This window comes from Pteropus medius, unplaced genomic scaffold (assembly GCF_902729225.1).
Source record: "Pteropus medius unplaced genomic scaffold, Ma_sr-lr_union100, whole genome shotgun sequence".
NCBI lineage: Eukaryota > Metazoa > Chordata > Mammalia > Chiroptera > Pteropodidae > Pteropus > Pteropus medius.
Genome location: NW_024355990.1, coordinates 1,088,952 through 1,111,371, shown reverse-complemented (window position 1 = coordinate 1,111,371; position 22,420 = coordinate 1,088,952). Strand labels below are relative to the sequence as shown.

At 65.1% G+C, this 22,420-nt stretch overlaps 1 protein-coding gene across 1 annotated transcript in view; it reads left to right on the top strand.

Moving 5' to 3' along the window:
• The first annotated feature begins 1,169 nt into the window (after nucleotides 1-1,169).
• BAHCC1 (BAH domain and coiled-coil containing 1) overlaps nucleotides 1,170-22,420 on the top strand; it is a 55,163-nt gene continuing 33,912 nt past the window's right edge. The window contains 1 exon segment of the mRNA XM_039859900.1: nucleotides 1,170-1,411. Coding sequence (XP_039715834.1) covers nucleotides 1,231-1,411 — 181 coding nt within the window. The 5' untranslated portion in view covers nucleotides 1,170-1,230.

The window sequence follows — 22,420 nt, the reverse complement described above, 5'->3', positions numbered from 1 at the left end:
CCTAGGCCGACTCTCCAAGGGCCGAGCCCGGCGCCGCAGACCCCGAGTCCCCGAGCAGCCCGGCGGCGCGGAGAGCGGCCCGCGGGCAGGCGCTGAGGGAGAGACCCCGTGGCCGATTTGGGGCGTTGAGAGAACAATTTCTGGCGCTCAAAGCGGCCCCCACCCTCTAATCCTCAGAGAAAGATCCTGGGAGAATTTAATGGGGGGGCGGGGTGATTGTTCCAGCCTCGCCAGGAAGCTCCCGGCTCGCGGACAGCAGGCCGGGCACTGCGGCGTGGAGGCCCAGGTGACGCCGGCGTCGGATGCAGACGCCCGGGGCTCCAGGGAGCTGGCTTGGGGTCCTGGCTTGATGCTGCGGGCTGCGGGACTGGTCCCTTTGGGATTTTTGAGGGGCGGGGTGGTAGGTTCAAAAGAATGGACCGAAAGGCGCATGGGGGGGGATGGAGGGGGGAAAAGGGAAGGTTATAAAAAAAAAAAAAACTCTTGAGTTACAATCAATAAAATTACTCGCTTAATTAGCATGGTTATTCGGTTAAGCGGAATGCAGTAAAAGCTGGACCTCGCCATGAGGACGGGAGAGGGAAAAAGCGAACGTGGACCCCAGGCCTTTCCCTCCGAGGCACCTTTGGGCAGCGGGGGAAGGGAGAGGGTGTGCGTGAGTGTGTGTGTGTGCGTGTGTGTGTGCGCGCGCGCGTGATGGCTTCGCAGATTTGGGTTTTTTATCACCCCGCGGAGCCAGCAGTCTTTCGCCGCGGTGCCCTCGCCGCGGGGACACGCAGGGAAAGCAGCGAACCGGGCGCCGGATCGCCCCAGGCTCCTGCGGGCCGAGCATGGCCGGGACGGTGTGTGCGCGCGCGGGGACCCGGGTGGCCCGGCGCGCATGTGTGCAGTGGGGAGACGCGCGGAGCGCTCCGGCCTGGCCTCCGGGGGTTGGGGGTGGGGTGGGGGGCCCGGCGGGGCGGGGACCCCCGGGCGAGCCGAGCCCCGAGTCACCGAATCTCCTCCGCTTGCTTCTGCAGACTATGGACCCGCACGGCGGCCGCTGGCTCAGCGCGCGGCCGCCCGCCAAGGAGAGCAGTCCGCCGGCGTGCTGACCAGCCCCGCCGCCGCCGGTGACCCGGACGCCGCCTCCTCCGCGCCGCCCGCGCGCCGCCCGCGCTCCAAGCCGCCCCCGGGCCCCGGCCGCGCTGCTCGCGGGAAGAGGCGGTGGCGGCGGGCCGGGGCCCCGGCATGGATGGCCGCGACTTCGCGCCGCCGCCGCATCTGCTGTCGGAGCGCGGGAGCCTGGGCCACCGCAGCGCCGCCGCCGCCGCCGCCCGCCTCGCCCCGGCCGGGCCCGCGGCGCAGCCCCCGGCGCACTTCCAGCCCGGAAAGTACTTCCCGTCGCCGCTGCCCATGGCTTCGCACACAGGTCAGTGGCAGCCGGGACGGGCGCGGGAGTGCAGGCCCAGAGCGAGGTGGGCACGGCCGGGGGTCGAACGGGCGCCCGCCTCGTCTCTGCTCCGAGCATTTGCGGAGAAGCGCTCGGTTTCATTTCCCTGCGCCCGCGCGCGGGCAGCCCAGGCGCAGAGCGGCTCCCCTCTCTGCCCCGAGCCGGATAATCGCGGTTTAGAGAGGCCTTCCCCGGGGTCCCCCGGGGTCTCAGAGGGGACAGCCTCGGAGCTGGCTCAAAATGAAGCCTCTTGCCCCTGCCATCCTCCCCCACCCACCCCTTCTTGCAGAAGAACTAAATTCCGCGGAAACCTCATTTCTGCATTCTGCATTCTGCATTCACATCCTTAAGACATTCCGGGGCTGGGACAACGAGCCACTTTCTGCGGGAACAAAACGGCTGTTGTGACTTGGGGGTGGGAGGGGGCGCGGGGCGCGCCGAGGCCTCGCGGATTAGGGCGGTGTGCACGGGGGGGAGCCTTAGTAAGGACTGCTGGTGTCAGACGAGCAAATCCTGTTTCTATATAAAGCCTTGAAGTGTCAGGGTGAGAATGGGTTTGCAGGGCGTGCTTTTGCTTTAACAAGTGCCTCTGGTATCCTGCTAAAGCGGACACCGCGTGGCCGGAGCGCGGCCCAGGGGCAGCGCGCTGGGGGCGGCGCGGCAGCTGCGGGATTGCGGGACTTCGGGATTTCGGTGCAGGCGAGTGCAGGCGAATTTGCTCCGAGAGGAGGCAGCGAGCGGGTGGCCCCTAGCTCCTGTCCTCTGGGATTTCCTGCCCAAGAGGGTCTGTCCTTCAGGCAGAGCTGACCCAGGCCTCCAGAGCAGCCCCTCTCTGGGGTGGCTTTGATGTTACAGTTGAGCCAGGTCAGCGGAGAAGCAGGCCAGCGGCAGTGTGGCAGAGGGGCAGCCACCTCTCGCAGACCCTGGGGGTCACTGGGCAGCCCCGCCGAATTTGCAGGAAGCGCGTGGGGACCCCGTGGTCACCCTGGAAGGTTGGCTTGCCTTTGTTTACAGTTTGTTCCAAACATCAGAAATGTTTGCCTCTTTTTTGTTGTTGTTAATTTGGCAGTAACAGTTATTATTGCTAGCTTGATGAACTGTGAATACTAATAAAATTATATCTGCTTTAATGGGATTACAATTAGTGTGTGGATTAAAACGGATGGCAGAGGCAGGCTGGAAGGGAAAATGTCAGAAGGGAAGGCAGTCAGAAAGAAAAACGGAAATTTCCTTAAAAAAATGCAAAACTGCCTAATTAATAGGGGGCTTTTAGCATTTGCAACATGAGATTCAAAAAGTTAGACGTGGACGGGGTGGAGGCGCTGGCCCCCAGCCCTCATGGGCTCAGCCTTGGCCACCGCCTCGCCCCCGGCCCAAGGCGAGCCTTCTGCAAGGCCGCCTTTTTCCTCGCTTGCTCTTCCTTCTTTCTCTCTCTCGCTTTTTTCTCCTCTAGATTTATAGCTTGAAAGAGAAAAAGTACTTGCCTGGGCAGTTGGTGATTTAAAAATATCTGTCCTGGCTGTCCTGTGGTGGTGGCTGCCCACCCAGCTCAGCCCATACTGGGGAGCTGTGGGTGGGGGCTTGTGGCTGCAAGGACAGTGCCCAGTCCTATCAGCCCCATCTCCGGCCAGAGGCCCCTGAGGGTGGGAAGGCTGAGCCTGCAGGTTGGGGGAGGGGGAGGGAGCTGGCTACACCCTCCCCCTACGCCCTGCCCTCCAGCCTGGCAGGTACCAGTACCAAGGGAAACAAGGGTCTGGAAGGCCCTTGACACAGATCGGGCGCGGGCAAGCTGGGGCAGTCACGGCGGGGGGGGCGGGGGGAGGCATGGCCAGGCCGGACTCTCCCTCCCTGTCCACCCAGCCCAGCGGCCTGGCCGGAGCCCGGTCAGCAGCCATTTCCCCTTTCCGCCGCTGTTTGCACATGTAGGCGCCACCGAGTCAGGTGGGAACGTGGTCGGGTGGCCAGAACCATTGTCTCCTTCAGTCCACGTTGGACCACGTGGTGCTTGGAGCGCAGGCCACAGAGGGCTTGGAGAGATTGGGTGGTGCTGGCCAGGTCTGTGTCCTTGACCCAGACCCTACTGCCTTCCCCATACGCGAGGCGCTCTAGAGGGCGCTGGAGGTCCCCGGGGCACCCCCAGAGGGGGGCTGCTGGAGGGCCACGTGTCCCCTGCTCCTGGAGGCCGATCCACCCCCTGGGGGGCCCGAGAGACCTATTGTGCTTGGTGACAGGAAGGCTGGCTAGAAACATCTGCCACTGAAAAGCCTTTCGAAATTGCCGAAAGCCAGAATATCGTGTTGGTTTTTAAAATTTAGCTACATTAATTTTTTAAAAAGGAATTATACCCCCAGTCACGTTGCTTCGGTCTGTATCTATGTAGAGTCTCGTTTAGAAAGGAAAAAAAAGTATAATTAAGTTAAAAAAATTGTTTTTGCCTCTCGTATGCGGATTTCCAAATGGCCGGTTTGGGGAACTTAGTCCCCACTTCCGAGGACGGCCTAGGGTCTGCAGGCTCCAGCCGCAGCCGCCTGCCCGCCCCTCCCTCCGCCAGCCGCTCCCTGCGAGGAATGTCGCCGCTCACTTCCTCCCGGTCGCGGGCTCCAGCGTGCGGCCAGCCCGGCCGCGGGAGATGGAGCCTCTGGCTTCCAGGGCTGCTCCTCGTCCCTGGCACAGCCACCCGGTCTGGGCCAAGGGTCTCCCTCCTTGCCTGCTGCCTGTGCTGCTCTCCCTTGTCCCCACCCAGTGCTTTCAAAATGTCAGCTCGAGGGAGGGACCCTGATGGGACGTCGGGCTCCAGGGTTGCTTCTGTTGTTTCTCTAAAAATGAAAGTGCCCGTAGCTTTGTCACTGGGCTGTAGGGTTTTATGGTAAAGTGCTGTTCCAGTAACCTTGCCACCAAAAGGTGCAATTAAAATGTTTGGAGTCCTTATTTTTAGTGCAGTGTTAGATTTTGTCTCTAATACAGATGGTCCGGAGGCAAAGCTGTGAAATCTGGGGGGAAAAGAAAGAAAACTCGACAGCACAGCAGTCCCAGGTTCTCCCCCAGTGCGGCTGCCTGGAGGGTTGGGGACCACGCCGCTCAGGGGCGCTTTCGCAAGAAGGCAGCCTGGCCAGGGAGAAGCCCGCCCCCCACGCCGCTTCCGGGGGGCAGCTCCGGTCCTCCATCCTTCTCTGTCCCTCCACCACCCCAGGGGCGAGCCTTGGAGCATCACTGGGTCTCCACCCGCGGAAGGCCCCAGGGAGGTGGGGGTGCCGTTCCAGTCATCCTGGGTGGGTTGGGTTCTCCCCCGCCCCTCCTCTTGTCTCTGTTGGGGTGTCAGTGGCCCGGCCTGGCAGCCAGGTGCCCTGGGCCCGGGGCACGGGGCACGGGGCGTCAACGGGGCAGCATGTCCCTTCTGTGGGGAAAACTGCAGGCTTCTTCCCGCGGAGCACCCCCGATCGCCAGTCTCAGAGGGAAAAAAAAAGAGAAACCCGCAGTAGAGGAAAAAAGATGATTTCCCAGTGTGAACAGACCCCATCAAAGGTTCCCCCTCCCTCCCATGTGATATTTTTTTGTAAAGGAAAAAAATACATTTTCGTAAATACCTCATTAACTCAATGACACGATGGAGTGTTTCTGCAACAGTTACCAACATTAAGTAGGTGTGAAAAGAGTTACTTTCTGAAGCCTCCATCCATCCCGCTCTGTAAGTGACAGAACCAGACATCAAAGCCGCTGCCAGCCAGCCGCCCAGCCCGGGATCCAGCACCAGCTCCTGGACCCGCCAGGCTGCGGCCCTCGTGCCATTTTGGGAATTTTTTTTTTTGTCCTCAGTCGGGCCTGCGCTGCCCCCTTGTCGGATCATTCCTATAAGGATATTCCTATAGGAATATGCCGGTCACGTGAGTAACGAGGCAGATTAGCTAGTGGCCTTGTGCAGATCGTCGTACCTCTCCCCTGGAAAACACCGCACCCCCACACGCTCCCCTATTATTCTTAGAAATCTCCCTCGTCTGCCGTGAGACTGGGCTCTGGGTTCAACAGCCTGCACAGGACACAACGCATAGGAGGCTGTTAGCATAGCATGGATGAGGCTAAAAATACTCCTCAGAAACACACATAAAAAAGCCAAATCCAACAACAGAACGAGCTAAAAATATCTCAGGCTTTGGCAAAAAGCACAGAGTTAAATAAATTATACAAGAGCCATTCATGGGAGCAAGTTCACTTTCTCTCTTACGGGAACTTGGTTCAAGCTAATAAAAATAATAATTTACTAGCCACTGAGCTTTGCATGAGTTTAAATTTAATTGGTGGGGCTTCTGGCGTTTGTCACTTCTTGGCGATTTAGTGGGCTTGCCCTGGCCTGGGCCTGGGTGGGGAGGCATTGCCCGAGCAGGGTCCCCGGAAGCAGGAGCAGTGTCCCCCGGGGGGCCAGGACCTGGGTGCAAGGGCAGGGCGCCCAGGAGGCAGAGGAAGAGGGGGGCGGCAGGGGGGTGGGCAGGGAAGGCGGATAAAGGACAGGCCAGGCACGGCTATTTTAATTTGATAAATGATCATACACCTTTAAGAGTGTGTTTTAACAATCAAGATACACTCCAGCAAGTTGATAGGATGTTCGCTGTCAACTTACATATGTCATCGGAGCAGGCTGTGAGCATAAATAACGCGTGGGCGCGAGCAACGTGCTGCCGCCTCTCCCTGAGCCCCCAGGTCGCACCTCTGTCCCCCGGTGGGTGCTTCTGTCGCCCGGTGTCTGGGGGCAGCAGCCGCAGGAGGACAGGAGTGAGGGGCACTTTGGGTATTTCCTCTCTGGGGAGTCCTCAGGTCTCCCCACCAAAATAAGAGCGCTGAGCGGCTTGCTCAGGAAAACGATTGCAGGTGTGACCTGCGCTGGACTCGGGGCCTTGGCTGGTGTCTGCTCAGGCAGCGGATGAGTCTTAAGTTCAGCCATTTCCCAGGAATGTTAAAATCCCACCCTGGGGTTAGGGTCAGGGTAACCCCCTCGCTCTCGCCTCTTCCGAGGTTGCCCCCCCATCTCAGACGGCCCTCCCAACTCCCAGAGGACTACACTTCCCAGAATGCCCCTGGTCTGGGTCCAGGGTCTGAGCCTGAGACCAGCCCTGAGCTGGGAATTCCCAAGCCCAGATGGAGGTCGGCCAGCACCACTGGGAATGAGTGCTTTCCGGGCTGGCCACCCCCAGCGCCCCCTTGCCCTTCCTCCTGGAAGAGGCCTCTAGGCCCCGCCTGGCTCCCCGCCTACCATAAGTATGTGAATATGGGCCCCAGCGATGGGCGCTGACCCTCCCCCACCCCTTCGGCAGCGGCCCTGATGGTGGTGGCCAGGATCCCCGGGGGATCCCCACCAGCCGCTGTGATCTCAGCCCATTGCACATGCCCCACCCCCGCTTCAGAGCAGCCTTCTCAAAGGGGCCCTGGGCACTCCCGTGAGGGGCTGGCATGGAGGGGCTGTAGGGCCTCTGCCTGGGGGGCATCGGGGCCGGTCTCTGCCTAGGAAGTCCCGCGAGAAAATCCTGCACAGCCGTCGGCGTCTCCCCAGCCTCGTCCTCAGTAGCAGCCCTGGCCTCGTCCGTGGCGTTGACCAGCATTCATCCCAAATGACTTCTGGCCTTTTCCTAAAAGAAGCCCTTTTGAGGACTGAGGTCCTGCCCGAGGCCACTCCGAGGGGAGGACCGGGCTCCCCGTCACCTGTCCAGAGAAGGGGCCCACACCGCTGCTGCCCGCCGCCTACCCCTGGCGGCGTGGGAGACGGCCTTCCTGGCGGGCCTTCGGCCAGCCTTGCGTCACGTTAGCCACATGCGGGGACTTCAGGCTTCCGGGTGCAGAGCACGTGCCCTGTGTGTTTGGCGGACGGGCGACTTGCTCTGCGTGGCCGGGGACCAGCTCCGGGTTTCCCCGGTCCCCGTGGACCTCTGAGGCCGCCCGTGTCCCACCAAAGGCAGTATTACAAGCAAACGGGCCTGGGGCCGCCTCGGTCCTGTCGGCCCCGACGCTCTGCCCGCTGACGGTTTTATGGGATAATATACCGTTTAGATCACGCAGGCCTATTTGTCAGTGGGCCGCCCTGTTTGTTGTAATATATAGTGTTACTGCCTCCCGTGGACCTGTGAGCCGCTGCCTCCGACGACGGCATGGCAGGGACCGGGCGTGGGCTTGGAAGTGGGGGGCACCGGCCGCCGATGAGGTTGGTGCTGGGTTTGCAGAGGGTCCAGGCCCTGGCAGGGAGGTGTCTAGCGCCCAGGCTGGGAGCCAGCCAGGCGGCAGCCGCAGCCGCTGCAGCTGTCCAGGCGATTAGGTTCCAGATCCGATCAGCTAGGAAGCGCTTTCTTCTGTTGTTGTTTTCATCCTGACCCAGGGTGGGGGAGGAGGAGAGAACAAACAGGTGGGTCGGGTTCCCCGCCCCCTCTCCCCTGCCCCAGGGTCCCCCAGCAAAGAGTCCAGTGTCTCTAGATGCAAAGGCTTTGAAGGCCGGAGGGCCGTCCTCAGGCCAGGGAGGCGCTTTCCACTGGAAACGTCTAGAAGTGCAGGGAAGGGGGTGCTCAGTGGATGACTGTGCTGCCCCTAGAGGCCTCTGAGCAGCAGGCTTGGGTCCCCAAAGGGCAGCCTCTGGGCAGTGCCTTTGTGGGGCACGCGCCCCCCCACCCCAGAAAGGTGAATCCTTGGCCGCGTGAAATAAGTAAAGTGCCCTGCTGTCCCTCGGCCGGGGCCCCTTGCCGGTCCCCCAGGGGCTTCCTTCCCTGGGGTCTCCACAGGCGGCTCCAGGAGTGGGCATCATGGCCCCCCATCACAGAGCCTAGCCAGGCAGGGGTCCCCCTCCAGGCGGGGTGCTGGGAGCATAGCTGAAATGGGGACAGCCCGAGCCCAGGCGAGGGTGCGGCATGGGGGGCGGGGAAGGGGCAGCACCTCCAGGCAGACGCCCGCATCTCGCCACAGCTCCGCGTGGCGGGGCCCGTCTCGGACACGCTGCAGACCTCGACCCCGCCACCGACCAGCCGGCGTGTGAGCTGGCGGAGCTCACACATGCCCATACCCCACTCACGTGTGCCACCCCACCGGGCAGGGCTCCACACTCACACACACACTGTCGCTCACGCTCACAACTGGACTTCAAGGAGTCACGTTGCAGTGGCCCCGGGAGAGCCAGCCCCCGGAATGTGCGTTCCGGTCTGTCTCCACTTCCCGCCACCTGCTCCGTCCTTCAGCCCCCGGCTGCCTGCCGGTGTGGAGCCCGCGGGCCCCCGCGACCCTCTGCGGCCCACCGGGGCCCCCATGTGCAGGCCTGGGTGCTGCAAGCTGCCTGCCCTCTTGGCAGCCCCTCCCTTCCCGCTGTCCCTGTGGGACTCACTCCCGGGCTCCCCCGACTCGGCCCCTTCCCCCAGCACCTGCCGGCCTCCTGCCCCCTGTCTCATTGGATTTCCCAGGGGCCTGTGTCAGAGTCCCGTCTTCCTCCCCACTACCCCTCGTCTCCCTAGGCCCCCCCCCAGGCTCAGCCCGCCCACCACCTGTCTCATTCTATGGTCCCTGAAGGTTCCCAGACCCTGTGCCACCCTCTCTGCTGCCCTGGGCAGGCTTTCTGCGCCCTTCCGCGGCCCCTGCTGGACGCCCCCGCCAGCTCTGGCTCTGTCTGGCGGCCTCCACAGCGTGTGGCCTTGGTGCCCTTGAGGTCCTAGCCTCACATCCTTTCAGCGGATCCCCCCTGCCGTGCCCATGTCCCCCCAGCCCAGCTCACACTGCACCTCTCAGCTCCTTCCCGGGCCTCCAGCCCGCCCCCCACCCCCCAATCCTGCGTGGTCCGTGACCCCCTGGCACTGAGCACCCTCTGCAGTCTGTCCCAGCAGGCCTTGCAGCGGACCCGCCAACCCCTGCCCAGCGCCCGTGGGCCTGGCGCCCCTCCCCACACTGGCCGCCTTCCCTGTGGGGAGGGTCCTGTGTCCCTGCTCCCTTTGGATCCCCAGAGCTGGGCCTGTCACTGGCCCCCCTCCCACCTGGACAGTGAGGCCACGGGGAGGGGGCTGTGCCTGTCCACGCGTGGGTGGCACGCTTGCACCCGCGCACACCAGGAGGGTCCATGGGTCCTGGGAGACTAAGGCAGGAGGGTGCACTGGGGCCCGAATCGGCCCCGGTCTCTTCACTAAAACCGGGGCGCCCTGCCCCATGCCTGGCCACCACGCGGGGGCCTTTGGACGCTCTCACTGGCAGCGCCCCCCACGTGTCCCCCGCTGTGCGGCCACCTCCCTGGGGCCAGGCCAGCAGGGGCATATCCCGTCATTGGCACGGTCCCCAGGCCGCGTGCACTACATTTTAACGAGTGTCAGAGCTAAGCAGGCTGGCAGAGTGAGCTGTCCATGCCCTGTTGGTGCCACACCTGGCGGTGGGGGATGTGGGGAGCAGGGGGCTCCACTGGACAGTTAGGACGTGGCTGGCAGGGGCTGAGCACCAGGGGGAGACCACTTCCTGTGCGTCACTTACCTGGCCCCCAACCTGGGGACAGAAACCAGCAGCTTCCTCTGAGTCGTAGGGCTCTGGCAGGTGAGGGGGGGTGCTGGGGGAGAGTGCCCCTCTCCATGGGGGCTGCGTGGGTGGCTATCGGGCAATGAGGGCAGGGGCTGTGGGGTGCAGGCAGCCAGCAAGTGGAAATGCGGGTGCAGGGCGCCGAGCAGGGCAGAGGCAGGGCTCTAGGGCCCAGCCCGGGCCCTCTGCAGCCCCCCCATCCCGGGGCAGCGGCGGGTGCCAGCGAGAGCCGCCTTCCCGGGTCAGGTGCTTCCCGCCCCCGCGTTGCTCTTAGGACAGCGTCTGGCCGGGGACTCCAGCGGCCCGTTGTCCCTGCTCTGCCCCTTAAAAGCTCTGGGACCAGGCGGGCCGCCTGCGTGCCCCTCTGTCCCACCTCTAAAGGGGCCCGTGGTCGAGCCTTGCCGCAGGGTGCGTGGGCCCCCGGTGCCTTCCCCACCACCCTGCCCCCCGTAGGTGCCATCAGTCTTCCCATCCCCCGTCACCCTGTCCTGGCAGCCTACAAGGCCAGCTGGCCACACACCTGCACATACCCCTGTCCAGGATGTGACAGAGGCCTCGTGAGGAGTGGCTGGTCCCTGGGCCTCACAGGACGGCTGCTTCCCTGGGGACAGGCAGAGCAGCACATGGCGGACCCCCTTGGACCCCACTCATGGGTCAGAGCCCCTCAGCCTTTCCCTGTGCTCTCATTCCTGAGCGCCTGTGGGCTGGTGCCTTCGCCTGACCCCAGGCCATGGGGTCCAGCCGCATCCCGCCCCCACCACCCTCCCGCCTCTGTGTACTCGGGCTTCTGGGGGTGTCTGGGCCTCCTCACAGGTCCGATGTCATGGGGATGGGGTGGTAACCAGCTCTGCCCTGAGGCTCAGGGGCCGCTGGGGACCCAGCTCTGCTGGGCTCTCCTCGGCATCAGTCAGGACTCTCGGGGAGCCCTGGCAGGCGGCTTGGGGCAGGCGCCTGGGCAGGGGGTACAGGGCTGCGGAGGCCCCTGGATCCCCTCGGGCCCCCCACATTTGGTGCGGGGGGTGCTGCCTGTAACAAATGCAGAATGCTCCAGGGGGGTCTCAGTACCCCAGGGACGGTTCTTCCAGAAGGAATGCTTCTGCGAGGGTCCCTTTCGCCTGGAACGTGTCTGCACATGTGTGGAGGTGCTGGGCCCGGGCCCAGGGTCCAGCTTTGAGCCTCAAGTGGACCTGGGCTTTCTCCACTCCCTGCCCATCTCTCAGGAGTCATTCCTCCTGGTCCTCAGCCCCCACACCCCCAGCGTGAGTGCAGAATGCCCCAGCGAGACTCCTTGCTCCCACTTTTCTGCACCCCTAAACCCTGACCCCAGGCAGGCACCGGCGCTCAGACCTGCGGTCAGTTCTGGCTGATGGGTGAGGCTCTGTGAGATCAGATGGCTGGGTTGACCCCAGGGAAGAGGTCGGGTGGGGCGGTTAGTGACTGTGGATGGCTAGGGGTCTGCCGTGCTCTGTCCCTTGCTGCTTAGATCCTGACTGAGCCCAGGCTGCCAGGGGACTTCGGGGTCAGCGCTAGCCTTCGCACCCCCGTTCCTTCGTCACCCCGTCTTCTGTCTCCGGGTACCTGTCTGTGGACCTAATCCACACGGATCTGCGGGAGGCCCCGGTGGCGGCGGGTTGCAGATGTGTGTCCTCTGCGGACATCTCAGACTTCAGCCCCGCTGCCCCTTCCCCCAGCCCGTCCCCGGAGCGTCGGGCGGTCTCTGGGCCTCCGTACAGCCCCTGCCTGGCAGACCCCCCAGCCCGGCCTGCGCATCTCATCCCCATCCTGGCCCACAAGCGGCCTTGCCGCCCCTGCCCCGTGACTCCTTTGTCCCGGCAGCGTTCAGGTCCCTGCACCCCGGTGGCCTTCGTGTGTACGCTCAGGTGGCTTTGCGCTCAGAGCAGCACTGGCCCGGGTGCCTGTTCCTGCCACGACTCCCCACAGGGCCCCACAGGCAGCGGGGCCAGAACCCAGGTGTGGAGTGGGCAGGTATGGAGCGGGGATGTGAAGGCGAGGCCGGGGCCTCTGGCCGCGGCTGCACCTCGCAGGAGGGCGATGGCGGACCCCAGTGTCCCCGGCCTGTGTCCCCGGCCTCCTCGCCCTGTGCAGGATGGAGGGGAAGCAGTTGGACTCTGAGGTCCCCCAGGATACATGGCGTCTGCCTGGCGGGACAGCTGCCCTGTCCAGTCGGCCTGCCGCGTGGCACTGCCACCCCGGCAGTGGGCCACTCGTGGCCAGTCTGCCTGAAGCCAGTCCCCTTTCGGAGACTTTTTGCATCCCTTTGGGGCTCCTAAAAATAAGCTTTTAATTTATTTTAAATTAACATTAAAATTAAACCTAAATTAAATCGTAATGCATCTTTAGCCTGACTCGTAAAAGCCCTGAGCGCATGAGAGGACAGCCAGCGGGAAGAGCAGCGGAGGCCGCGCGAGGCCACCCCCGTCCCTCGCTGCCCCTCGTGGACCTGATGCTAGATGCTTGGTAGAAATCCCAAATCAAGCCCGAAGGGCCCTTGTGTGGGGCGATGGGTACACAACCCTCAGAATGCCAAACGAAAGGGAGGTGCAGGGCGTGGGGACCGTGCAGCGCCCTCCGCGGCTGCTTGTCCCCGCTGTGGTCAAGGGTCGAAGTGACCCTGGGTCTGGCTTAGAGGGGACGCTGGCTTAGGGGTCAGGAGTCTGACCCGCGGCTGGGCCTGGATATCTGACCCGTCTGCAGAAGCTCCCTGAGCTGCTGACTGCCCTCCTGGTCCTCGCTTTACCTTCTGGAAGGTTCCCTGTCTGCTCTGGGCTCCGCCGTGGATGCTGCACGCCCCGCCCCGCCCCTGCGGGCACGGTTGCTTCTCCGTGTGTGCGTGAGCTGCCACGTGTAACAGACGCTCCCCGCTCAGCAGTGTAAGACGGCAGACGTTTGTTCGCACGGCTTCTGTGGGCCGGGAATCTGAGCCAAGGGGTCGGTGGGTCTGCGGGCATCTTGGGGCTCAGCCCTGGGGGACCGCCCTCCGAGCTCGGCCATGTGGCCCAGGCCCTTGGGGCCTCTCCACGGGGCAGCCAGCAAGACGGCCCGGCCTTCCTGTAACGCATTGGAAGGGCCCCCCTCACTTTCGCTGTTTTCTGTTTATACAAGCAACTCTGAGTGTCGGGGGTGGGGGTGGGGGTAGTGTCTTGAGGGGGGGCATTACATAAAGGCATGGATACCAGGGGTCGGTGTCGCCGGGGGCCCAGGGGACCGGCCAACCCTACTTGGGCAGGGTCCACCTGGACCCCTCCTGAGACCGTAACTGCCTTCATATGCCAGCCACGCTCAGGTCCCCTCTGCCGCCCGGGCCCTCCCTGTCCCCTCGCTGCTGGCCCGCAGGAGGCCTCTGGGGAGTCCCCCACCCCATCCCCTCGCCTCCTGGCGTGTGGCCCAGCCGAGCCACCGGAAAACTGCCTCCCGCTCTGCCTGTCCTTGGTGTCCAGCTCCCTGCTCTCCAGAACCCCGTCATCACGCCTGTCCCCTCTGAGAGACTGACCGCCCCCCGCCACGTAAATGAGGACCTGCCGTCCCCGCCCACGGGCCAGGCGGTGCTGTCCGTGGGGCTCAGCATCATCTTACCACCTGTGGGGCGTCTGCTCTGAGAGGCGCTACCAGCCAGCCAGGGAGCCCGGCGTGAGCCACAGAGACCCCAGGGCCACTGCTGGAGGCCGGGGCGGCCTGGGGCCTCCTCCGAGTCCAGGCCGGGCCGGGGTGAGGGCGGTGACCCTGTGTGTTGTGGACACCGTGTAGCTGTTTGTCTGATGAATGGGCTGGGTTAGGGTTTCAGCCTCTGGACGGAACTCGGGGCCCGGCCTGGGGCTTGGGTGTCGGGGTTGCCGTCTGCCCTGGACAGTGCTTCCTCCTGCGTTCTCGTGCCAGCTGCCTGTCCCAGCGAGGTCAGCAGGTGCCCCGGGCTTACCTGGGCACTCCCCCGGGACTGCCTGGAGCCGACGCATGTCCGGGGCAGCCCTGCCGGGCCCTGGGTCCCCCTGGGGAGTGGGGAGCTGGCCCTGGGCCTGGCACATGGACCAGCTGGCTGGAGGGTCCTGGCGCCTCTTGAGGCTGTGTTTGGGGAGGCCGCCCACCCAGCACAGAGCACCCCACCTCGGGCAGCAGAGTTCTTTCTGCACATGACACCTGCTTGGAGCCTGGGGAGTGAATCAGGCGAGGGGTCAGTCTTCAGGCTCAGGACCAAGTCCCCTGCCATCCCCTGCCTCTGGGGCAGGTAGGCTCCAGGTGGCAGAGGCTCAGCAAAGCCACCAGCTTGCCCCATGGTCACACCAGAAGTGCCAAGGGAGCACGAGCCTCCGAGACAGAGTCTAGGGCTGGCCTGCCGGGTGCGTCTCCCCAACCCCGTACGTTCCTGCAGCAGGGTTTGGGGGGCTCAGGGCTGGGCACTGGTCTTCTCTGTTGGAAGCTCCTTCTGGGCGCCCTGAGCCCCCTCCCCCTGCCATCCCCCACTGCCCCCTCAGGATGGCTGTCTCTCCGGCCTCATTCTGGAGGCTGCCCCTCCTGCTGCCCCGGAGCTGCTCCTCTGTCCCAGGGGACCCCAATGTGTGGGGTATGGTTCCCCGCCCCAGAACCTCCTCACCTCACGAGTTCCTACAAACACCACCATTCACGGACGTGCTTCGTGTCCGCTCCTCAGAGGGAGGGGGTGTCTTGCCACAGTAGCCCGAGGTGGGGTGTGGAGAGTGGCCCGTTGGAAATTTGAGAATGTGGCTTTCCAGAGGTCTCTGTCCGGGTCCTGGTTCACGCGATGTCCCCAGCTGCTGGGAGCGAGCTGGGCACGTTGGCTCGGGTGTTGGGCAGGCCAAGGTCCATCTCCCCTCGACGTCCCCCGAGGTGTCCACTCAGGTGTCCACTCAGGTGTCTCTTGGACCAGTCTCCGCGCTCTCTCGGCGGGATGTGGGCTCGGCAGGCAGGGTCCTCCGACCCTGGCCCTGTGGCACGGTTTCTCTGAGGAATAAGCAGTGTGTTCGTCACTCGGACCCCTTGTCCCTGCCTGTCATCGCTCGCGTTCCACAAAGCGTTCACTGCCTTTCCGTGTTTGTCATGATTTCCCTTCCTCTCTGCGTCCCCGGTGTGCACGACACCTTGGCTTCTCTCCGTCCTTCCTGCTGGTCTCCCTGCTTTGAGGGCCCCCAACCCCGGGCAAACCGCGGAGGGGAGGTCGGGCCCAAGCCGGCTCCTTGTCAGGGTGGGAGGGTGGCTGGACACTGACCCGGGCTGAGGCCGTACTGGCTTCCAAGGGGAGCTAGAGTCAGGCAGCCATGTCCCGTGTCCCTCTGGCCTCTCGACTCAGCCTGCCCCTCCTCTTTCCTTCCTCCTCTCTTCCTCCTCCTTCCTCCCACCCCCGTTTTTCCATGGGGGTGAGTTCCTGGGACCCTGGGCTAGCCTGGGCCCCACGCCTGGCACCGGGCCAGGTGTGGCAGGGAACGGGTGGGTTCGTTCCAAGCCCCTTGGAGGTGTTGCTGGATGGTTAAGTAGATGGATAGACAGACACATGCATCGAGGGCTGACTCCGCAGGCTGGGGTGGTGCACAGGCCAGTGGCCCCAGCCAGCACCTGCCTCCCCCATCCCAGCTTCTCCTGATGTGCTGGCCCTGGAGCCTCTGTCCGGTGCAGCCACCACGAGACCTCTGTCCAGTGTCGCTTTTGTGGGACCAGGTGGGAGGAGGGAGATCAGCCTTGCTGGACATTGGTCTAGTGCCCGGCCATGCAGGACGCCCTAGCTGGGCAAGGGCTGGTCAGCAGGGCAAAGTCGCTGCCCATGGGCTCGGGGCCTGCCTGTGAACCGGCTCCCTGGGGGTCCATCGTGTGCTGGTGTGGCCAGACCAGACCACACCCTGTGAGCAGACCTGCCTGGCGCCGTGGGGCCCTGTGGCCCTGTGGCCCTGTCCAGGCCACCCTCTCGTCCTCCTTGACCACAGTGGAGACAGGAGCACGTCCAGTGTCGGCTGGAGGACCTGGGGCCCGGGGCCCTGGGCCCAGGGGACGGGATGTGGGACAGCAAGCTGGGCGCCTCCGCCCTGCCCAGACGGGCCCCCCCTTTGAGCGACGAGTGGGCTGGGCGTGCGTGTGCTCGTGCGTGCGTGTGTGCACGAGCGTGTGCCCAGCGTCCAGGCCAGGCCAGTCTCTTTCCACGGTGCAGCGTGATCCTCTAGCTGGGGAGGTTGGAGGGGGTGGGGCTGACCTCCGCATGCCCCCCCCCAACTCAGGAGTGTCCTGGAAGGGGAGGTGCTGGCCGCCCGCCAGGGACCCTGTGAGAGGGAGGAGAGGTGGGTGACCAAGCAGGTGTGACAAGGAGGAGGGCAGGGCTGGGAGCAGCCCCCTCCGCCCTCCCGCCCGCCCGCCGGGGCCCCTCTGAGTCACTCTCAGCCCCGAGCCTTGAGGGCGGCCCCAGTGGGGAGCATTGGCTCCCCCCCCATCAGCCCAAGGGCTAAATTTACCCTTTTAATAAGAACCAGACTTACATCCGATTTTGCTTTCCTTTTATTATTTCTGGGCTGTTGGTGGTTGGGCCCGTCCACTGTCATCACTGCCTCCCCGTTCGGGGGCTGGTGGCTCAGCAACCACAGAGTTTTCCTATTATGGCCTGAGAGACGCTGCCCTTGGGCCAACCGGGGCTTCTGGAAGGTTCTCCCAGGCTGGCCAAGAGGGGCTTTCCATGCGATGTGCTCATGCTTCTGGGCCGCCCCCGCCTCCCAGGGTCGGCTGGCAGGGGGCTCACACCGAGCTCCGGCCCCTTCCCCCCTCCCTCTCCTTCTGTGTGTCCTCTCCCTGTGCTGGTCTCAGCGTCTGCTTCTCGTCCAGCCACCTCCACGGAGCTGTGGATGCATCCGGGGTCATTGGGTGGCACCTCGGGGACCCCAGTGCAGGGGCAGCAGAGGTGGCTCGAAGCAGAGCAGGCCTCGTGCCGTGAGACCGGGTGAGTGAGGGGACCGCCCGGATCTGGACGATTTGTGGGCCCCGAGAGCCTGCCCGGCGAGCTGGCCGATCGGAGAGGGCTTTGTGCCAGTCTCCGCGGCTCGTCCACCGCAGAGGGGTCGGGCTGCTGTGGGGAACTGGCCTGGCCGCGTAGCCTGCCAGCTCCCCCCCAGAATCCATGAGACTTCCGGAGCCGCATCCAGGTCCAGGGGCTGGGAGCCTGGGCAGCAGGGCTCTGAGTTGGGGGCCTTGGAGCTGCAGATTGGTGCGGACTGGAAGCTAGGGTTCCCCTTCCCCCGAAAGTAAGCCCGGATGTAACCCCCACGCCCCTCTCACTTGGAGAAGGAGGCGGGCGGGACTGTTGGCCTGCTGCCCCTCCCATGACAGAACCCAGGCCAGGAGCTTGTTCCAGGTCAGGGCCAGCGAGGGCACCAGTCTGATGGAGGCTTGACCCTGGCAAATTGTCTTTGAGGGCCCACCCAGCCAGCGACCCCCTTGTGCACACTCAGAGGAGGCATGCACACCCATATCTGCAGCCTCCACTGCCTCTGTGCCACACGCACCTGCACGCACAGACACCTTCATGCCTGGGCCAGCCCTGGGCTCCAGCCCGCTGGGGAGTGTCCCTGCGTGGTATCTCGGGGCATGCGAACCTGTGCACACCCACCGTGGGTCTCCAGCAGCAGTGTGGCCCCGCCTCTAGGGCCCCTGTCGTGGCTGCTTCGGGTTCCTGGTTGGGGCGGTCCCACCAGGGCTTGGCCTCCCCATTCGCTGTCCCCCTTCCTCCACCCTCCTGGACTGTCGGATACATGGATGCCCACCTGCCTCCAGGAGGCCTCCCCACCTTCAACACATGGACACCCAGCCTGGACGTTCTCCTCTGTGCCCCCCTCTGCTGGAGAGAGAGGGGCGTGGGCCAGGTCCACATGGCGGCTCTCGATCCTGCCTCCTCCCCCTCCCGCTCAGCTCCTTCTGGGGCCTGGCTCTGCTCCAGAGGGGCGCTCCAGAGGCCACCTGTCGCTGCAGTGTCCCAGCCACACCTAGTGTCCTGGGGGAGACCCAGGGATGGCCCTGGGGGAGCCAGGTGTCCCCTGCGCCCAGGCAGGCTGTGCAGGCGACTCGGGAGGCACGGTGCGGGGGAGCAGGGAGCCTGAGCAGGTGTGAGCGGGAGGGTAGGAGCTGGCGCGGGCGGCGGGCGCAGCCGCCAGACACCGAGCGGGAGCCCCGTGCCAGCAGCCCGTCAGCTGGGCTTCCGGAAGCGGCGGGAGCGGGAGTCTGGGAAGGGGCTGCTTCTCAGGAGTGGCCGCCAGCCATCTCTCAGTGAGGCCCTTTTTTTTTTTTTTACACCATTTCACGGTTCAGAAAAGGGGTGCGACGGTGGCTCGCCCAGTCAGCAGATGCTAGCTGAATGCCAGCTGCATCCTCGCGCTCCAGCCCCCGCCCCGCCCCGCCCCGCCCCGCCCCCGCCCCGCCTCCCGGCGCTAGAGCCCCGCCCCTCCTGCTGCTGCCTCTGCCCTGGGCCGGGCGTCGCGGTGGAACATGGCTTCTGGTGCGCTGGCCCAGGACAGGCCGGCAGGGTGCCGGGGCTGGAGGGAGAGGGGCGGTCGGGCACAGCGGGCCCCTGGCCACCAGTGTGCCTGCCCCTCCAGCTCTGGGCGCCTTGCAGCCTGTCAGACCTGTGGGCAGTCTCAGTGGGCCCAGGACTGGAAGCACCCAGGCAGCGCCCGGGCAGCACTTAGGCTCTGGGCAGGAGCCCATGGGGCTGCCCAACATCTGCAGACATTTTTGTCAAGGCAGGTGAGCCTGGTGACAAGTTGGCGGAGGAAGACCCCAACCCACTTGGATTGGCCTGGCCACATAGGGCCACCTCTGCCACCTACTTGGTGCCAACCACTATGCACAGTGACCTTGTGGGCAAAGGCTGGGCTCAGTAGTCACTCGAGATTCTCGGGGTGTCAGGGCATTCCAGCCTGGCTCCATCCAGCTGGGACAGCCAGGAGAGAAGTGGCCACCACAGCCAGGGACCAGGTACAGCCTGTTTGTGCCTTGGGGCATGGGGACAGACAGGCCTCCGGGGGTGGGGGCTGTGCCTGAGGAGCTGGGCCGTGAGGGGGGTGTCGACCAGCTCCCCCGGGCGGGCTGGCTTCCGGAGTGGTTTTCTCAGCCAGCCTGGGGCCTGGGCCAGGCCCCCGCGGGGCACTGGGCATTGCTGAGGCAGCGCTAGGGCTGAGGCTGGGGCTGCTGACCCTGGCTGGGCTGGCCAGGGGCAGATGCTTGGGGCAGAGTGGCCCGCCTCAGTGGCCCTGCCGACACCTCACACAGTGTTCAGGTCCCTTTGCAAGATAACCCTAAACATGTGCCCTGTCCCTGTGACGAGAGCTGACAGGGACCCGGGGGCGTGGCTACCTCATAGGGCAGCCTCAGATGAACAGGCCTCCTTCAAAGCCCGCCCTGGGACCATGGGGCCCATTTCCACATGGCGGCCCCCACCTGGGATGGCCGTGACATAAGTTAGCATGAGGTCTTTAAAGCCCTTATGCTAATGGTGCCAAGACTCGAGCCCCCAGCTCAGGGTCCAACCCAAGAGCCCCCGTCCTTCCCTGCTTCTTGGGGCTCCCACTGCCCCCTCCCAGCCCGGTAACCGCAGCACTCCATGGGCAAGGACCTTGCCAGGGGGAAAGAGGCCTACGGCCCAGTTCCCGGCCAGACTTGGCCACTCAGCCCCGGCCCTGGCCAGGGCCCAGGCCGCCTCTGCTCAGCTCTGTCCGGGGCTGGCTACTGGTCAGCGAGGAGGGCTGGGGAGGTGGCAGCCAGGTCTGCCATGGCTCTGCCGGCTGGGCATGGTGCCGTCACCAAGCTCCTCAGAGGTGGAGGTGGCGGCGGGAGCCGGGTTGCTGTGTCCAGGGGTCAGGAGCTGGCTGGAACAGAGGCCGCTCCAGGGGTTGGCAGCCCCCTCCCGACACGTACCACGGAGGTGCCTCCTGGCAAGGCCCTCACCATCTCCTAACTTCCAGCCCGGGACGGCAGAGGGGAGACGGAACCCTTCAGAGCAAGGGCCACGGAGCCGCACTGGGCGGGCTGGGCGCGAGGCGCACCTGCGCGAGAGCCCCTGGCAGGGCCTGTGCCATGGGGGCCGGGGGTTGAGGAGGGAGAGGTCACCTGGCACCCGACCAAGTCTTCAGGGTGAGCTTCCTGCACCTCATCCACTGAGCGTTTTGTAGTGAGCATGTAAAGATGTAATGTCATCCTGACAAGCGCGTTCTGTTTCAGTATGGAAGGAAGGGAGAGTAGAGACCCCCAGGAGACTGCTTGGTCCATGGGGGGCCACTTGGGGCCCTGCTGGCCACCCACACGGCCGGGAGAGGCTGAGGGGCAGGGTGGCTGGGTCAGGCCAGGTGGGCAGGGGCAAAGGCAAGCCCTGGGGAGCCTAGGAGGGAGGCCCGGGGGCTGGAGCACCGTCCCGCCCCCTCATTTCCCACAGTCTGGGGAGGGGTCCTTTCCTCGTGGACTCAGAGAAGCCAGCTGCAAGGAAACACTCCAAGAAGGCCCCTAAGCAGGGAGACAGGCCAGCACAGGCGAGGCAGGCCCCAGGCTCGGGGTCTCTGGCCACAGGAGGAAGCGCAGCCTGCCACTGGCGTGTCCCTGCTCTGTGGAGCCAGCACCCGGGCTGGCCGAGCTGTGGCGCCCCCACCCACAGCCCCCGTATGGTGGAACGCCCCTCCCGGGTGGTGTCAGATCAGGGCCCCTCCAGCAGGCCAGGATCAGTCTCCTGGGAGGACGTGTCATTTCCCGAGCCCCCTCACCAGATTCAAGTTTAGGGTTCCAGTCGGATCAGACACCCCGCAGGTCCTCGGGCCTACTCCCCACCTGCCCCTGCCCCAGGCGGCGGTCCTCAGAGGCCCAGGTGGCGGGTCTTAAGGAGGCGCCTGCTGCCCCTGCGGGGGCCGGGGGCATGCAAGACCCTCAGAGGGAGCTGCCCTGAAGCCTTGGTGTCAGGGACCCACGGACTAGAGGGCGCTGTGGCCGGGCGGGGGGCGGGAGGCCTGGGGCCTGGCCCGCGTGCCGTGGGAGCCGGCCAGGTGCGGGGTTCTCAGGCCGAGCTGGAGAAAGCCTCTATCCAGACCCGGCTCTTGGGCCCGGCCGCTTCCCACTGTCCCTGAAGGAGCAGGGTGGAAGGACTTGCCTGGGAGGGCGCGGGGGTGGGAAGGCCTGGGGGACCTGGGGTGGGCCGGGCGAGGCAGGAAGAGGCCCCACTCATCCCACAGGCATGGCCCCCCCAGGGTCTCTGGGGCCCCCCGCCCTCCCTCTCCCACCCTGCTCCAGGCCCGCCCAGGAGGCCAAACTTCCCAGCCCGGCGTCCCCTCCCCCGGCTGGACGTGCCTGTGGTCTGGCCGTGGCCCATGGCAGCCTCAGCCCTGCGGTCCGGGAAGTCCCTGGCTCCTGCGCCCCTTTGCCCCCTGCCCCCGGGTCCTCTCTGGGTCTCCCTGCAGCCTGACAGTGACTGCAGAGGTCAGCTCGCACCCCAGCCTGGCCAGCGTGCACAGACCCTTCTCCAGGCCCTCGCACCCGCACATGGAGGGCGGGGGCTGCCAGGGTCCGGCTGGGGCAGCCCCTCCCTCTCCCGGCCTCCCCGCCTCTGCTGAGTCACCCTGTGTCTGGGAAGCTCCCAGGGCCCAGGCAGCTGAATGAGGCTTCACAAATCCGCCAAGTCCCCCGCCTCCCAGGCTGGGAAGCGGCTGCCCTGACTCACCTTGGGCTGGGCCCGCAGCCTCCCGGGTCCCCAGAAGCCCTGCACACCCCGACAGGCCCCTATGCCCAGTCCGTCAGGGCGGCAGGCCCCCAGGTCCCTGCTCCCCAGTCCCTCACTGCCTGTGGGTCAGAGGTGACAAGGTGCTAGGGCGCCCTGCCGGGGTGGGGGCCAAGCGCACAACCCGGACCACCCACCAGGCGGCGGGCGGAGGTGGGGGGGGCGCTGCTGTGCCTGCTGGGCATACATGTCTATCCTTCCTGTGCAAGTCACTGGTTGCCATGGAAACCCAGGCAGACTCACTCTGCCTGGCCTTGGCCACTGGCCTTGGGCAGAGGGGATACTGTGCTGGAGGGCGCAGGTGGGTATGGGCCGGGCAGGCGCAGAGGCTCGCTGCGGGGGAGGTGGCGAGTGGCCACCTGCATCTCCATGCCAGCCCGGTCAGGCCGACCCCGAGCCACCCAGGGGATGTAGAAGCAGAGCCGTGGCATCCACCCTCAGGCTCCGCCCATCCTTTCTCATCTTGTGCCTCGGTTTCTCCTCTTGTTCCCTTGGGATGGAACCCCTAGTCCGATGAGTCAGCTAACCGGGCTTGGGGAGAAGGCTGAAGACCCCGCTGTGGGGAGAGCCCAGAACTGCGGGGCCAGCAGGGCTGGGGTGCAGCCTCTGGCAGGACCCTGCTGACCCATGACCCTTCCGGGAGCTGTGGGCACAGACAGCACTTTGGCAGGTCTGTCCTGTGTGTCCGGTGGGGTCAGGGGCCCTGCCCCTGGAGAGAAGGGCAG